General features: G+C 32.9%; 1 protein-coding gene across 1 annotated transcript; it reads right to left on the minus strand.

The window, feature by feature from the left end:
- Positions 1-235: 235 nt before the first annotated feature.
- LOC110672618 (putative leucine-rich repeat receptor-like protein kinase At2g19210) lies at positions 236-5,393 on the minus strand. The gene is made up of 14 exons (XM_058148080.1): positions 5,249-5,393; positions 4,002-4,551; positions 3,170-3,642; positions 2,934-3,072; positions 2,753-2,824; positions 2,502-2,573; positions 2,353-2,424; positions 2,166-2,246; positions 1,859-2,025; positions 1,582-1,826; positions 1,320-1,446; positions 1,105-1,167; positions 829-1,018; positions 236-665 (listed from the first exon to the last, which is right to left on the minus strand). Exons 1-14 carry the CDS (start codon positions 5,391-5,393, stop codon positions 236-238), a joined length of 2,826 nt encoding a protein of 941 aa, XP_058004063.1.
- Positions 5,394-18,071: the final 12,678 nt, after the last annotated feature.

An 18,071-nucleotide genomic window follows, 5' to 3' on the forward strand; every position in this document is an offset into this window, starting at 1 on the left:
CTTTGTAGCCTAGCTAGCTAGTGGCACAGCAAATACAGTTATGGCTCCATCACTTACTAGTACTTGAAAAACAAAGTCATTATATAGTATTTTGTAATGATAATTATATATCTCCAAGAAACTTCAGAAACAAATTATAGATGCAACTTAATACATTAATCTAACATTTTTTGTCTAGAAGTGAAAGGTATAGAGAAATTTCAAGCCCGTACATATGAGATTTATACTTCAGTAATTACCTTGGACTAAGAGCCATATCAGTATCAATATCCAGATGACTCATTCGAAGTGAATTGCTTGATCTTATTGCCCTGGCTTCCATTGTTTGGGAATCTTCAACAGCCATTACTGTAGCTAAGCATTCCTGTAATTCAGCCAGTACATGACTCATGTCCGGCCTCTGTATTGCAGTGTTTGATACACAAGCAAAGGCAATCTCCACAACTTTCCAAGCAGAATTGGCATCGAATTCTCCTCGCAATCTAGGATCAACAATGGACTGAATATCACCCCTCTCAATTATAGGTCTAATCCGCTGATGTATGCAAATGAAGTTTCCATCGATGCTTCTTGCTATTGCAGGTTGACCAGTTATTAGCTCAAGTAGAATAATCCCAAAGCTATAAATATCACTTTTTTTACTAAAGTTTCCTGATGCTTGAGCCCTGTTGTAGAAAGCAAATAATTAGTCCAATAGAACTTTCACCAAAAGCAAATTAGACAAGAATAAAGCAAATGCAAAACCACTTGACAACCCTCATATACAGAAACATAAAATATTCCCAGTAGCACTAAACCAAAGATGTCTCGTTAAGCTTTAACACTTACTCAGGATCCAAGTAACCAAATGTGCCAGCAGGGCAAGTTATTATATGTGAACCACTTTCGTTGGTGAAAGCTCTAGACAATCCAAAATCAGCAATCTTTGCTTGCAATTTTTCGTTCAATAAGATGTTGGAAGTCTTCAAATCCCTGTGGATAATCGGTGGTTTGCAGCCATTATGTAGATACTCCAGTCCTGCAATGCCAATTAGCAATGGATAAGAATGACGAATGGGGAAGCAAAAAGCAAAGAAAAATAGAAATGAATTATCGCTTGAGAACCATAAGCTGCATCTACAGCAATTTGAAATCTCTCTTTCCAAGTCAGAATACTTCCACTTTTCTCTGCAACCGAAATATATCAGCCCGTCATTTTCTGGAGGCTCTTGAGGAAATTGAAAAAAAAAAAAAGAAAGGATTTCTATTTAAAGAAGAAATCTACAAAAATGAACAAATCAAGTGATTGATAGAAATCTTTTACAGGTGGCAATAGATACCTGATAAATGCTCTTGCAAATTTCCTTTAACCATGTACTCGTACACCAATGCCATATTATGACGGTCATTACAATACCCAATTAGTGAAACCAAATTCCTATGATGAACAATCACCAAGAGCTGCACCTGCATTTGAATTTTGAAAAATCACTATTAATCAGAGAGTGTATATCTATCTATCTTGTAATAGTACTAACACAAAGGCACAAACAATTGATTAAATTAAGTTGAAACTGCGACTGCAGTAGTGCCATTTCTAACCTCTGCTTGAAATTCCTTGCAGCCTTGCTTTGACGACTGAGATAACAACTTAACTGCAACTTGAGTGCCATCTTTTAGAGTTCCAAAGTAAACTTTTCCAAAGCCCCCTCCTCCAATGTAGGTCTTAAAGTTACCGGTAATGCTAACAATCTCAGAATAACTAAAGGTTCTATGCTTTGATTTTTGTGTTTCTGCTGTTGCTGTGTTAGTACCACAGATAAAGTTTGAAATATATAGTTGATAGTTTTCGTAACTTTTAGTTAGCTAATTTGCAAAAAAAGGAAAAATATATTACCTTTACGTCTTTTATACCTCCAATAGATAGCTATCATGCATAGGAGTAGAAGCATCAAGATTGATATAATTGATGCAACAATTGGAAGAAGATTTTGCTTCCTTTTTCCACAGGAATTGAACTGGCATAAATTTGGGTTTTCATCGAAGCTAGCATTAAGTATAACGTAATCAATCCATCAGATATTAAATAACCTATGGATTTCAATATCATCACTTTTTTTCATTGGTTCTTGTAAGAGCTGGAAAAACATGAAAATAAAACGATGGACAAGAGAAGATGATCAAACCTTAACTGCAATGTTCCATTATTAGACTTATCTAAAAGGGACTGTGGAATGGATCCAGTGAGCTTGTTACTGGTTAAATTTCTGAAAAGAATGTATCCAAATCACTCAGTGTATAATTCATCAACCACCCCCTACCCCTTAAAATTAAAAATAAAGTTGTGCATTCTAAGCTTAAGTTTCTTCTCACAGAGTCTTTAAGTTAGGCAGGCGTGCTAAAAATTCTGGCACCGGCCCTGTCAATTCATTGTATGATAAATCCCTGAAAGAAAATATGCCATTTTAATCTCAGTTATATTTAAACAATCTTTCTTTTTTTTTTTTCTTTTGGTAACTTACAGCCGCGTTAAATTCAGCAATTCTGCTAAAAAATTGGGCAGAATTCCAGTCAATTTATTGTACGATAAATCCCTGAAAAGATAACAAAAATAGTAAGATATGTTATATATTACGATGACATGGCAAGATACGTGAAGCTCCTCCCCTGTAACATGGGTGCCCTGTTTCAGCATCCCATGGGAGAATGTCTTGATCTTATTGTAGAGTACATACTCAAAGGAACCATTAAAAACTTAGTCAACAATACTTACAAGGACTGAATTTCCTTGAGGGCGGAGAGTGGCGAAGCTATTTCCCCAGTCAATTTCCTTGAACTGAGGTCCCTGTTCATAGTTCACAGAGTAAGCTAGCTAGAGTGACATGTTGGCAGAAAAGACATATTCTTATGAATATTTTGGCGATAGCTAAGAAAATTAAATGTGCACCACTCACAGAGAGATGATCCTTGGAGGATTGTCGTCATAACTACAGTCCAAACCTTTCCATGAAACCTCTCTCGGCACACATGGGTCTCCTTGCCATTCATCTCCATTTATGTTGTATGATTGCATGACGGCCATGATTGCATCAACTATGGTTGTACAAGAAAAATATATTTATGATGAGCATTCTAATATTCAATTATAGCTACTGATATAACAGCTAATATAAATTTTAAAAAAACATACCATCTGCTTGATCTGTCGGAGAAAGAGGAAGCTCAAGTACATGGAGAATCTCGAAGGCATTGAGAATGGGTGGAAGGTCAGAGTTGCTTGTTTGACTAATATTAAAGTAAATATCTCCTTGAGTTAAATTAAGAACTGTAGTCTGCGCCTCCAAGTATTCCAGGCTAAGGGGTCCATAGTTGAGATCATTCAGAGTAATTGTGAATTCTCTTCGTTGATCCGGTGGAATCTCCACAATTTCAGCAATGTGAAAGTAGACATAAAAATTGCACGATGGGGAACAGCCAAAGCTCTCGTTGTACGTCAATGAGCCAAGGTCATTTTGGGCCTGGGCCGCAGTTCTTAACACTTCAATGGGTAGTTTGTAGGAAGAATTAATTTCTTGGAGTTGTGTGTCTGATGTGGCATTGACCCAAGTTGAATTATCAAACTCATAAGAGTACCAGGTGCGATGAAAGACATCATCCTTGTACCTAATATCAAAGATGACCCAATTAAGACCTATTTTATTTAGACCAACACAATTCAACGATATACATAATACTGGTGCACCTACTAGAGATTTTTTTTTTTCAATTAGCTCATATTTACACTTAACTTTAATTTTTGAGCGACTTCAATAGTAATAGATTAGAATTCGTTGATAGCTTCCAACATCTAAGATATAAAATTATATTATGTTAGTACAATGCATTTTCTCTCACAAAAATATATACTAATTGCAACAATAATATATACTAACTTCCACATATATATATATATATATATATATATATATGTACACTAACTGCAATAATAATATGTGCACAAAATCAAATGCTTATCTATTTACCTGTAATTCTCGTCTGTATCCAAATAGCTAAGTTGATATCCTCTCAAAGCTATTAATGATCCATACTCACTTCTATAAATGGAATCATTCACAGGGTGTAATTCCAATGCTGAAATGAAAGGTACTCCAAAATTTGTGTTTACAAGACACACATGAATAATATCAGTTGAAGAAAAATGAAAGAGCTCGTATAGGCTCCAATCAGTAGCAGTTAGGTCATTCACCGACGCCCAATAGTTAACCCCTATGTGCATATCAAACGCTGGAGGTTGATTCATGCTATCGTAATTTCCATAACAAAAGAAAGCCCTGATCAAGTAATTATGGTTTTTTCCCTGTTCAGGTTGCAGAGTGTAGCAGTTCTTTTTTCCCGTTGGAAAACTTCTTAAATTCTTACACAGCCGGTCTGTATAGTGTGGTGAGGTGGAAATTCCTGGTTCTGTATCATGATTTTCCCCGGTGCTTATGAAACCTCTATCTGACTTGTAAAGCAATGCTATATTTTCATCTACATAATCTTCATTCACCCCACTATCGATGCATATGGAGCCTTTAGCTGGATTGGACATCAATACAGTAGTTAGTTATGTCAAATTAGATACATCCATTTCTGTATCATTTTCTTTCCTTTTCTCTGTATTTTTTTATTAGCTTTGATTAGTTCTTAAACCTCAAGACTTCCTAAATTTAGAGACAATTCCAATACTATTCATTGATTGATAAGTAAACTCTTCGGTGATAATTATAATGAAGCAGCAAATTATTTAACTCATAAAAAATAAAAATTAATTGGGTGACACAAAAATTAACTAAGAAGTGAGTTGGATCTGTAACTCTCCAAGCACAACCGTTCCAAATAAAATTGTACCGTTCCAAATAAAATTGTACGTTCCCTTACTAGCTAGGGTTAGGATATATAAAACCCTCGACATTTTTATAGGCTTGTTTAGTATTATTTTTAGAGTTGCTGACGAAAACAAAAAAAAAAAAAAAAAATATATATATATATATATATATATATATATATATATATATATATATATATATATTAATAGAGATTATTAAAAAATAATTTAAAAATTAAATTTAATAAATTTTAGTTATAATAACACTAAAATAATAAAATAATTTTTTTCAATAATATTTAAATTAATTTTTTTCTTAAAAAATATTTTTTCCTCTTCAATTTCAATGCCAAACAAACAATATATCTCACTAATGTGGGCATGATAGGATTTGTGCTTTACCTGGGTTACCTGTGGCAAGCTTTCTTCTTTCAGCGGGTTCATCATTTGCTGCTATAGCTACTTTAGAGCTCCCAGAAGTAGCGTATATTGGAGTAAAGATTAGCCATAGTATTGAAAACAAAAAGAATATCTGCCAAGCATCCATGTTGATGATCCACTAGCCAACAAGTTTTATGTATGATTACTTGCAATTCTTATTACAAGACTGACACAAGGCTAACCATAGTTTCCAACTGCATGCAAAGAAAACTTGGTTGAAAATTGAAATTGGTTGCCTCTAAGTGCTAGCATATATAGGAATCGTTCTACACCACATTCATGTATGGATACATGTTTCATACAGCCGTTGGATCTTGGAGATTGAATTATAGCCATTCATTGGAGAAACTGTAAACAGCCGCTTTATTATTATTATTTTTTTCCCTGAAAAGTAAGCTTTGGTTGTAACTTTTTTTAATTTTTTATAAGCAATGAATTTACTAAATAAAGAGATGGAGAACAACTGGGAAGGAGAGGGAAAAGACGGCAAAGGCAAAAGTAAAAAACAAAAACAAAGCCAAAGCCGATTCCCAGCACCAAAAACAAAGAAGAGACGGCTAGCATATTTTTTTTCTAGAGTCAATTCTTAAAAATTAAATATTAAAATATTATATTAGAAATATAATATTAATATTTTGTAATATAGTTAAACTTGACAAGATCTAATAACATAAAAAATATCAGAATACATAAAAATTATCACAATAATAATAATATTATTATTATTATTATTATTATTAAGCAGAAATAATGTCATTAGAATTAGCAACAAAAATTTTACAGCAACATTTATTTTATTACCTAAAAAATGACAGTAACATGAAACATTACTGTTAATGATACATAAAAAAGATATAACAACAATTATTTTTATCATTAAAAACTTTTTTAGCAACAATGGTAATATTTTTTTTGCAGCAACCATAATTTTATTGTAAAATATATATGACCATAATTTTATCACAATAACATGCAATAATTTGTTGCCATAAACTTATGACATTAAATTTTATACTTTTGACAATAAAAATTGTTGCTATTAAATTTAATATTTATTACGGTGTGTATTCATATAATTTTTTTTATTGCATCATCAATTTGATAATTTTGATTTAGTTGTTTTCAAAATAAATTAATTCAATTAATTATTCAAATACTAATTTCATATTTCATTTATCGAAAATTTAATAAGGCTGAAATTTATCTAATAAGTAAGAATAACTATATTATAATTGTTATAATAAATATGACTAATTATATGAAACAATTAATAATACAAAATAAATCATGAATGAGCTTATAAAAAAAATTAAAACATTTCGCATTTTAACAATGATAATTGAAATTCAACAAAATTCTAATCAAATAACTGTTTAATAATTTTTCATATATTACTGAAAGAATTTATATTTATTATTTTTAATTAATTTTATTTTTAGTGATTAAAAAAATGAAGGAATAGATTCCTAAAAATAGATCCAAAGCTTGCCTAATGTTGACAAATATGAGCTGCAAAATGTAGTTGATCTGAAATTAATAAAAATATTAGCCACTCTCATTTAATCAAAAATTTTTTTTCTAGCCTTTATATATTAATTTAGGAGAATTTCTTTTTTTTTTTTTGTTTAACTTTAATCGTATTATTATCATTAACTACAAATTTTGTTTGCATAAAAAAAACAACAATGATGTGTCTAGATTGTTAATTTTATTAATTTTATTGTTACCATACTTTTTTAGCATGAATATATATGAACCGTTAGATATGATATACATTGATTATTGAGGAATGTCAAGTAATCAGAGACAAGCCAGGGGTAATCCTGCTTATATATATATATATATGAGTTATTGTTAAGTTGAGGTAAGTTTATTCAAGAATTTCAACTTCTCAAAAAATTAACAAACTCAACTTGTTCATTTTTTACTTTAAGAAGCAAAAGAAGTAAATCAAATAATGTCTTCTTTCCTTCGCTTTCTAAAAGATAACTTATTTATTTCAATATAATTAAATTGTTTTCTGAAAAATAAATCTTTGAACCAAATAAGGTCTTAATTGATGTTTCTATCTTGCCCCATTTTACATAATTTTCAGTTTTAATCTATACCAAATTTTATTGTCTTAAGTGTCAATTCTTCCTTTTGTTTGCTACTGAGTGCTGACGTGATTAAATGCCCGACAATGAAGAATTCGACGCAATTTCTTTCATCTGTTGGATCATTCTCTCTACCATTTTTTAATTGTTATGGAACAAAAGAAAACCAAACCATTTGACACTATTCGTTGTTCTATTACCAAAAGACAGTTGCAATGCAATGAGATGGTACTGATGATTTTTTTTTTTTTCTCAAAAGAAGAGAATTCATTAACCTCAAGTGGGCAACAACGAAATTACATAGTTAAACTGAATCATGGGATTGCATCTAAAGGGGACATCATGCAACATATTAGAGGCAATTCCATGAGTAGCTTTGTTACGTATTCTATTTACATAATTATAAACAACAACATTTAAAGATACAGCTATGACCTTGATATCCGCAATGATCCCTTGAATCTCTAGGGGACAAGACTCTCCTTTGAAGGTTTGAATTACAACAGATTAATCACCTTCCAGAATAATGCTATCAAGGCATTTGTGTTTGGCTAACAGCATAGCCTCTCGACAGGGTAGAGCCTCAAGGATTAAAGGAGAACAAATACCTCTGATCATCTTGGCTGTCCATCCTACTGTATTGGCAAAATGGTCTCGACATATAGCAGCAATAGAACCTTGATTGCTCTTAATATCTAGCCCTGAATCAAAGTTAATTTTTATAACCCTCTTCCTATGGCACTTTCCACTGCAAATTATGATTCGTCACATGGTTGTAGTCAGATCTATCCTCATGCCGTGCCTTTTTATAATCATCAAAATGTTTCTAAGCAATGATGAGGACTTCCTGAAAGAGTCTCTCATGGTTATTAAAAGTAAGATCATTTCGGCATTTCCAAATTTGCCATAGAATGAATATTGCTTGCACTAATAAGTCATTCCCCTGACCAAGAGATAAGATATGCTTTGAGATGTACAACCAGCAGTCAATCAATGATAAAACTCTAATAACAGTAGACCGAAGACCCAGAGGAGAGTGTATCCAAAAAGTAGCGGCTTTTGGACATCCAAAGAAGACATGATGATAGTTAATGATCATTTATTATAAAGCATGTCTCAAATGTTTCCAAGATTTGTTTTTGTATCTACTTGGCTATAAATAGACATTTTCTTCCTTCTAATTTAAATTTCCTTTTCTTTTTATTCTATAAAATATAAATGCTTTGAATACTCATGCTATGCTTCGCTCACCAATTGCAATTCCTTAAAAGGTTGAACATGTGCCTATTTGATAGCCTCACTGGTTATAATGACTACCTTTTTCTAATTATGGAATGGTCATGGTTTAAAAGCTGATTTTGATTTGTATTTGTAGGTAATTCATGTACAGGAAATTTTTGTCTATATCCGATCCATTATGTGTCACGACTCAAAATTCTGAACCGTGACCGGCGCATAATTTAAGTATTCTTAAATCATGCAAGCCTTATCAGAGTATCTTGAATGAATATATTGTCACTTACTAATCCCAAAAATAGACAAAATCCAAATAGACAAAATGCTGAATAAACATCATAAATATCCCATAAGTAAACTGCGGAGTCTCTACAGATTTCAAATAAAAACTTAAACTGTTCAATAAACTAAACTAATTATTATCCCGAGAAAACACGAATTCGGGCATACCATGAGAACAAATCAAAGTTGTCCCTCTCCAGAGAATGGACTGAATATTTGGATCATTGCGAATTCTCTCAAGCAGGATATGACGGAGAAAACGTGGTTTGAGCTATATGCTCGATAAATGATAATTATAGCACACAACGGAATAGGCAGTGCAGCTTGATTAATTTCACAATAAATTTTCTATTCAATAAAATCATGCTCATGCTGTCAAAATCATTAATAAAATAACTTCATAAAACATATATATATAAAAGAAATTCATTTAATAAAAATTTTATGGTACAGTGCACCAGGGTGATGATACCCCACATCACCAAAGGCCAGATGGTAAGCGCGCTACCAGATATCAGATACTTTCCTCCTCCTTCACAGATATCAATGCATATGATACTAATGCAAACCATAAACTGCAATAATGCATGACTCGACAATGCAACCTAATACCGTGATAGTCCACACGGGCGGATAATGACAGAATCACGAGCACAGGTACCAATTCAAAACAGAAAACCAATTTGTACAAATCAATCAAAATCAATAAAAAATTTCAGATAGCAAATAATAACTGATAGTGAAATTCCAATAGTGTATTTCAATAGTTTCAAAGAGTCAATAAAATCAAATCAATCTCAAATCAATTTAATAAAATCAAATCAATCTCAAATCAATTCAATAAAATCAAATCAATCTCAAATCAATTCAGTAACACATCGGTAAATTTTATAGTCAAATATCAATCAATATAAATACATTAAAGGCATGTTCCCGGAATCCTAATGGGTCTAATGTAGAGATAGTTGGCAAAAATCAATTATTTAATCAAAATCGAGATAAAATTCAATAATAAAATAAACTATAGAAAATCACATATAAAATCATTGTTAAAATATTGATTTAAAATTTCATTTAATAACAAACTTAATGCTAAGAAATTTTTAAAGGGACAAAAACGGTGCCATGTACTATAATTACCACTCACCTGGAACCTCCAAGACAATAGTTATTTCAATGAAAGGGAGACAATTTCAATTGACTGATTGAATATTTGAATCTCCTACATACCCAAAATATAAAAGAAAAATATTAAATAATAATAAAATAAAAAATAACTTATATATATATAAACGAGAACTGACGCATGGTCGTGGGAGGTGCGGATTTGGATGAATAGTTTTATATATATATATATATATATAAAACGAGAACGGGACGCGTGGGACGAGAACAGGACGAGGTGGGATATATATATATATAATAATCAATTATTGTTCAACAGCAATTATGATCAACCCAATTCAATACTAATGATCAAAGAAAAAAAAAATAAATTTCTAGGGTAGCTGTAACAAATCAATGAAAGAAAATAAAATCAAATTCACCTATTATTGAATAAAGAATGAGAATTTTTACCTTGAAAACAGAATCGAATGTGATGAATAGAGAAGTAAAAATTTAGAGATTTTCTGTTGAGAGTATTTGATAGAAAAATGAGGTGACAAACAGGTTTTGAGAGCAAAGTTTAGCAGAAGCGATGATTAGGGTATATATATATTTCAAGAGTTCTATTAGGTGTAGAATGGGATAAGAGTTATTATTGAACTGGGTTGTTCAGGTTGCAGATATATATTTAATTTCAAAAATAATATATATATCTAAAAATAAATAAGCAGACCATCTAATAAAATATATATATTTTTATAAATATATTAAATTATTGTTAGCTAATTAAAATAGAATAATAATAAATAATAAATGTATATGGGTTTCCACATACTTTCCCCCTTAAAAAATTCGGTCCCCGAATTCGAATAGACAAAATTCTAACCTGAAGAATCAAATAAGTGAGGATATTTGGCTCGCATTTCAGATTCTGCCTCCCATGTGGCCTCACTACTTGAGTGATTATGCCACAAGACTTTGACCAAAGTCACTTCCTTAGACCGAAGTTTCCTAATTTGTCGATCTAAAATCTTTACTGGTTGCTCCTCATATGACATATCATCCCTAAATTGCATGGTTTGAGGTTGTAAAATATGAGATGGGTCTGGTACATACTTCCTAAGCATCGAAATATGGAAAACTGGATGTACATGTGCAAAACCAGGTGGAAGGGCTAAACGGTAAGCAACTGCTCCAATTCTCTCCAAAATTTCAAATGGACCAACAAAACGAGGGCTAAGCTTCCCTTTCTTCCCAAACCTCATGATTCCTTTCATAGGGGAAACTCTCAGAAATACATGATCACCAATTATAAATTCTACATCTTTGCGCTTAGGGTCAGCATAACTTCTCTGTCGACTTTGAGCAGTCAAAAGTCGATCACGAATTAGTCGAACCTTCTCTGAAGTTAATTGTATCAACTCTGGTCTAGTAAGCCTTCTTTCTCTAACTTCATCCCAACAAACCGGTGACCTACACGTTCAACCATATAATGCCTCATATGGAGCCATCTCTATACTTGCCTGATAACTATTATTATAAGCAAACTCCACTAAAGGCAAATGATGATCCCAACAGCCACCAAAATCCATAACGCATGCACGAAGCATGTCCTCTAATATCTGTATGGTCATTTTTTACTGTCCATCCGTCTGAGGGTGAAAAGCAGTACTAAAGTCTACTCGTGTTCCTAAAGCGTCTTGGAATTTCTTCCAAAATCGAGAAGTAAACTGAGTACCACGATCAGAGACAATGGAAACTGGAACTCCATGAAGACTAACAATCTTGTTTATATACAACTGTGCAAGTTTAGCAAAGTCATATGTAGTCTTCACAGGAAGGAAATGAGCAGATTTTGTCAATCTGTCCACTATCACCCAAATTGCATTGTAACCACCTCGTGTACTAGGTAAACCCACAACAAAGTCCATGGCAATATGCTCCACTTCCACTCGGGAATAGGCAATGGTGAAGTAACCTGGATGGTCTCGATGTTACGCCTTAACCTGCGACAAGTTAAACATTTAGCAACAAAGTCCGCAACATCCTCTTCATGCCACCCCACAAATAATGCTCCCTTAAATCACGGTACATCTTAGTTGAACCTGGGTGTACTGTGTAAGCAGAATGGTGTGCCTCCTCCATGATTTCTCTTCTCAACTCATCAACATTGGGGACACAAAGTCTAGTGCCATAACGAAGAACTCCATCATCATTCAACATGAATCCTTGAGCTTGGTCTTGATGAATACTATCTATAATCTCACACAGCTGAGAATCCCTCTTTTGAGCAGCCCTAATTCGATCAATCAAGATAGGACTAACTCGAAAATGTGCTAAGAATGATCCAGCTATGATTTCAAACTCTACTCCCTGATCTAGCAACTCATGTAATTCACCAATCAAAGGCCTCATCTTGGTAGATATATGGGCTAAACTACCAGAAGACTTCCTGCTTAGAGCATCAGCCACTACATTAGCTTTTCCAGGGTGATACTGTATGGTGCAATCATAATCTTTCAGCAATTCTACCCATCTTCTTTGCCTAAGATTAAGATCACGTTGGTCAAAGATGTATTTGAGACTTTTGTGGTCAGTGAAGATTTCACAAGTCTCACCATACAGATAGCAAAGCAAAAATTACTACAGCCATTTCCAAATCATGACTTGGATAATTCTGCTCGTGTCTTTTCAACTGACGAGAAGCATATGCAATAACCTGTCCATGCTGCATCAAAACACATCCTAAACCAATCCTAGAAGCATCACAATACACTACATAACCCCGATCCGGATGGAAGGGCTAACAGTCTTTGTAGTTAAACGAGTCTTAAGCTCGAAAACTTTTCTCACAAGCCTCGGACCTTTGAAATTTCACATTCTTACGTGTCAACTTAGTTAAAGGTGCTGTACGAGAGAAGTCTTGAACAAACCGTCTATAATACCTGCTAAACCCAAGAAACTACGAATCTCGACACGGTTGTGGGTCTAGGCCAATGAAGCACCGCCTCAACTTTCTTCTTATCAACGCACACCCCATCCTTAGATCTTTGTATGGCCTAGGAAAGCCACACTATCTAACCAAAACTCACATTTTGAGAACTTGGCATATAGCTTGTGTTCTCGTAAGGTCTGAAGGACAATTCTCAAATGCTGCTCATGCTCCTCCTTACTCTTTGAGTACACTAGAATGTCATCGATGAACACTATAACAAATTGATCTAAGAAAGGCTTGAAAACTCTATTCATGAGATCCATAAAAGCGGCCGGAGCATTGGTAAGACCAAAAGACATTACAAGAAATTCATAGTGTCCATACCTAGTCCTAAAGGCCGTCTTGAGTATGTCTTCTTTCTTGACCCTCAATTGATGATACCCAGATCGAAGATCAATCTTGGAAAAATACTTTGCACCTTGAAGTTGGTCAAACAGGTCATCTATGCATGGAAGAGGAAACTTATTACGCACAGTTACCTTATTCAATTGCTTATAATCAATGCACATTCTCAAAGACCCATCCTTCTTCCGTACAAATAACACAGGAGCACCCCATGGAGAAACACTAGGGCGAATAAACCCCTTATCTAGTAGGTTCTGTAGTTGCTCCTTCAACTCTTTAAGTTCTGCGGGTGCCATACGATAAGGTGGCATAGAAATGGGCTCAGTTCCAGGAACTAAGTCTATACCAAACTCTACCTCTCGCTCCGGGGGTAAACCTGATAAATCTTCTGGAAACACATCAGGAAACTCCTTAACCACTGTAACATTCTCCAAACCTGCACCTTCTACCTGAACATCTCTAACATAAGCTAGATACCCTTTACACCTCTTTCGCAATAATCGTCTAGCACTCACTACGGAGATGAGATCACTAGAGGCTATACTGCGATCTCCCTGAAATTGAAATTCTGCCTCTCCAGGAATTTTAAAGAATACAACTTTATCATGATAATCCAATGAAATATGATAAGTGGCTAACCAATCCATGCTTAAAATCACATCAAACTCAAACATATCCAAAGAAACAAGATCTGTAGCTAATTCCCTATCTCCAATGTGAACTATACATCCCCTATACATCATATTAGTGTCTATTGCGTTCCTCATAGGTGTTGATACAGATAAAGGATACTCTAACAAATTAGGTGGTGTACTAAATATCATGGAGAAGTATGGGGAAACAAAGGAATGGTTATGCCCCAGTCTTAGCCATAAGCGTCTGTTCAGATGTCTGATTAATAGTTTGAGGTGGTACCTCCCTTGTTGGATCAAGGTTTGCACCATTCAGACCCTTGGCCCTAGTTCTCCTCTTACGTCTAACAGACCCAGGCACCTATTCATTTTAATAAATAAGCATTAAATTTGAAAATGTGAGCCAAATTAAGACAGGTGAGAAGGTACGAAGGACGCAGACATCTAAAGCAATGATAAACTGAAAAGACGTTAAGGATCCTATGCTCCGCAAGTTTACTAGACCTCAACCGAGCTCTGATACCAACTTTGTCAGGACCCAAAATTCTGAACCGTGACCGGCGCATAATTTAAGTATTCTTAAATCATGCAAGCCTTATCAGAGTATCTTGAATAAATATATTGTCACTTACTAATCCCAAAAATAGACAAAATCCAAATAGACAAAATGCTGAATAAACATCATAAATATCCCATAAGTAAACTGCGGAGTCTCTACAGATTTCAAATAAAAACTTAAACTGTTCAATAAACTAAACTAATTATTATCCCGAGAAAACACGAATTCGGGCATACCATGAGAACAAATCAAAGTTGTCCCTCTCCAGAGAATGGACTGAATATTTGGATCAGCTGCAGAATTCTACTGATCTGAAACAGATAACAGACAAAGAAAACATGGTTTGAGCTATATGCTCAGTGAATGATAATTATAGCACACAACGGAATAGGAACAGGCAAACGCTTGATTAATTTCACAATAAATTTTCTATTCAATAAAATCATGCTCATGCTGTCAAAATCATTAATAAAATAACTTCATAAAACATATATATATAAAAGAAATTCATTCAATAAAAATTTTATGGTACAGTGCATCAGGGTGATGATACCCCACATCACCAAAGGCCAGATGGTAAGCTCGCTACCAGATATCAGATACTTTCCTCCTCCTTCACAGATATCAATGCATATGATACTAATGCAAACCATAAACTGCAATGATGCATGACTCGACAATGCAACCTAATACCGTGATAGTCCACACGGCGGGGCCAGATAACAGAAACAGATACTGGGCACAGGTACCAATTCAAAACAGAAAACCAATTTGTACAAATCAATCAAAATCAATAAAAAAATTTCAGATAGCAAATAATAACTGATAGTGAAATTCCAATAGTATATTTCAATAGTTTCAAAGAGTCAATAAAATCAAATCAATCTCAAATCAATTTAATAAAATCAAATCAATCTCAAATCAATTCAATAAAATCAAATCAATCTCAAATCAATTCAGTAACACATCGGTAAATTTTATAGTCAAATATCAATCAATATAAATACATTAAAGGCCTGTTCTCGGAATCCTAATGGGTCTAATGTAGAGATAGTTGGCAAAAATCAATTATTTAATCAAAATCGAGATAAAATTCAATAATAAAATAAAACTATAGAAAATCACATATAAAATCATTGTTAAAATATTGATTTAAAATTTCATTTAATAACAAACTTAATGCTAAGAAATTTTTAAAGGGACAAAAACGGTGCCATGTACTATAATTACCACTCACCTGGAACCTCCAAGACAATAGTTATTTCAATGAAAGGGAGACAATTTCAATTGACTGATTGAATATTTGAATCTCCTACATACCCAAAATATAAAAGAAAAATATTAAATAATAATAAAATAAAAAATAACTTATATATATATAAACGAGAACTGACGCATGGTCGTGGGAGGTGCGGATTTGGATGAATAGTTTTATATATATATATATATATATATATATATATATATATATATATATATATATATATATATATAAAACGAGAACTGACGCATGGTCGTGGGAGGTGCGGATTTGGGTGAACAGTTATATATATATATAAAAACGAGAACTGAGATGAAAACGAGAACGGGACGCGTGGGACGAGAACAGGACGAGGTGGGATATATATATATATAATAATTAATTATTGTTCAACAGCAATTATGATCAATCCAATTCAATACTAATGATCAAAGAAAAAAAAAATAAATTTCTAGGGTAGCTGTAACAAATCAATGAAAGAAAATAAAATCAAATTCACCTATTATTGAATAAAGAATGAGAATTTTTACCTTGAAAACAGAATCGAATGTGATGAATAGAGAAGTAAAAATTTAGGGATTCTCTGTTGAGAGTATTTGATAGAAAAAGGAGGTGACAAACAGGTTTTGAGAGCAAAGTTTAGCAGAAGCGATGATTAGGGTATATATATATTTCAAGAGTTCTATTAGGTGTAGAATGGGATAAGAGTTATTATTGAACTGGGTTGTTCAGGTTGCAGATATATATTTAATTTCAAAAATAATATATATATCTAAAAATAAATAAGCAGGCCATCTAATAAAATATATATATTTTTATAAATATATTAAATTATTGTTAGCTAATTAAAATAGAATAATAATAAATAATAAATGTATATGGGTTTCCACATTATGAATTTAAAACACACAAATATCTTGAGTCTACGGTAGTCTGGATTTAAGAAATATTAGAGAAATGAAATCTATTAAATGCTGCCAAAACTAAACATGGAATGTTCACTGTGAAGATGGAATGTACCAAATAAGCTTCTAATATTTTGAATATGTAAAAAAGGAAATTTCTGTGTGGATGCCTTAATTTGACTGGCTCAAACTAATTTACCAGATGCTGCCTAATGTGTATGGTAAAAATTAGGCTAATTTATAAAAATTAAAGTGAAAATTGACATCTAATAGAATGTAGTAAAATAAACTCCTATAATTTTAAAGAGTAAAATATAAAGTTTTTATATATGCCATTGACTTCCTAAAGAGATCCTATTATGATTATAATTCAAGAAAGCTTTTAGACCATAAAACTAAATCTAAGAAAACATTTTACATGTCACATGCAATTAAACCATTTTTTTTTTTTTTTGGATTGAAAGAATAAAATATTGAACATTATGAAGGGGTGCAGAAAATATAATGATGGTCATTTCTAATTCATTTATGAAAATAAATATTTTTTTCACCTAACGCTCACTTAAAAAGTATTTCGATGAAAAATAAACCTATATGAGTTTACAATTTTACTCTTGGTTATGAAAATCAAACCAATCGAATTAATTTAATCGGAAACTAGACTAATGATCAGTTCAGTTTATACTCGAAATCCACGTTAGGAGAAAATCATAGTTGACCCACTCAAACTGACCGATTAACCAATAACCCGATCAACATTCGAACCATTTTTTTTTTTTTAAAATGTAAACAATGCATTAATAAGACCCCAATGGGCAGATTACTATATCACAGATACAGGCAACAAGGCTCAGAACCAGTAGGCCATAGACATATAGGTCCATAGTTGTCACCATTAAAAGTGATGGTGAATTCCCTATGTGTTTGCCTTTTGAAATCTGTAATATTTTGACGAAGCGAAAGCAGGCATAGTATTCGGAGTCATATTCATACACATAGGTAAAGGAGAGATTAAATGATCTGAGGGGACTTCGTGGTTGGGTTGCAGTTCTTAAAACTTCAACTGGTGTTTTAAAGGTATTGTTGCTTCTCTGGACGTCAATATTTGAGGTGGTGTTCAGTGAAATGCAATTATAAGGGGTATACCAGTACCAGGGGCGATCATACACATCATCCTTGCACCTGAAACAGTTTGTTTCGAATTAATTTTTTTTTCATTGACTTTGATACTCAAATTCAAGATGTTACAGTCCATGATTTCAGCATCATTAATATACAAAGACAAAAATAAGTATTTATATCAATGTGGAAATGGGTATTGATTTCTTAAGTTTTTCTCCCTATCAATGCTGAGAGGATTCGTGCT

This window comes from Hevea brasiliensis, chromosome 6 (assembly GCF_030052815.1).
Source record: "Hevea brasiliensis isolate MT/VB/25A 57/8 chromosome 6, ASM3005281v1, whole genome shotgun sequence".
In the NCBI taxonomy this organism is placed as follows: domain Eukaryota; kingdom Viridiplantae; phylum Streptophyta; class Magnoliopsida; order Malpighiales; family Euphorbiaceae; genus Hevea; species Hevea brasiliensis.

Excerpts from the sequence above, each read along its gene's own strand:
- LOC110672618 (XM_058148080.1), bottom strand. The coding sequence starts at position 5,393 with ATGGATGCTTGGCAGATATTCTTTTTGTTTTCAATACTATGGCTAATC. Across the intron at positions 4,552-5,248 it reads GCTTGCCACAGGTAACCCAG|GCTCCATATGCATCGATAGT; the intron begins GTAAAGCACAAA and ends ATCCAGCTAAAG. Across the intron at positions 3,073-3,169 it reads TCCGACAGATCAAGCAGATG|TTGATGCAATCATGGCCGTC; the intron begins GTATGTTTTTTT and ends GTACAACCATAG.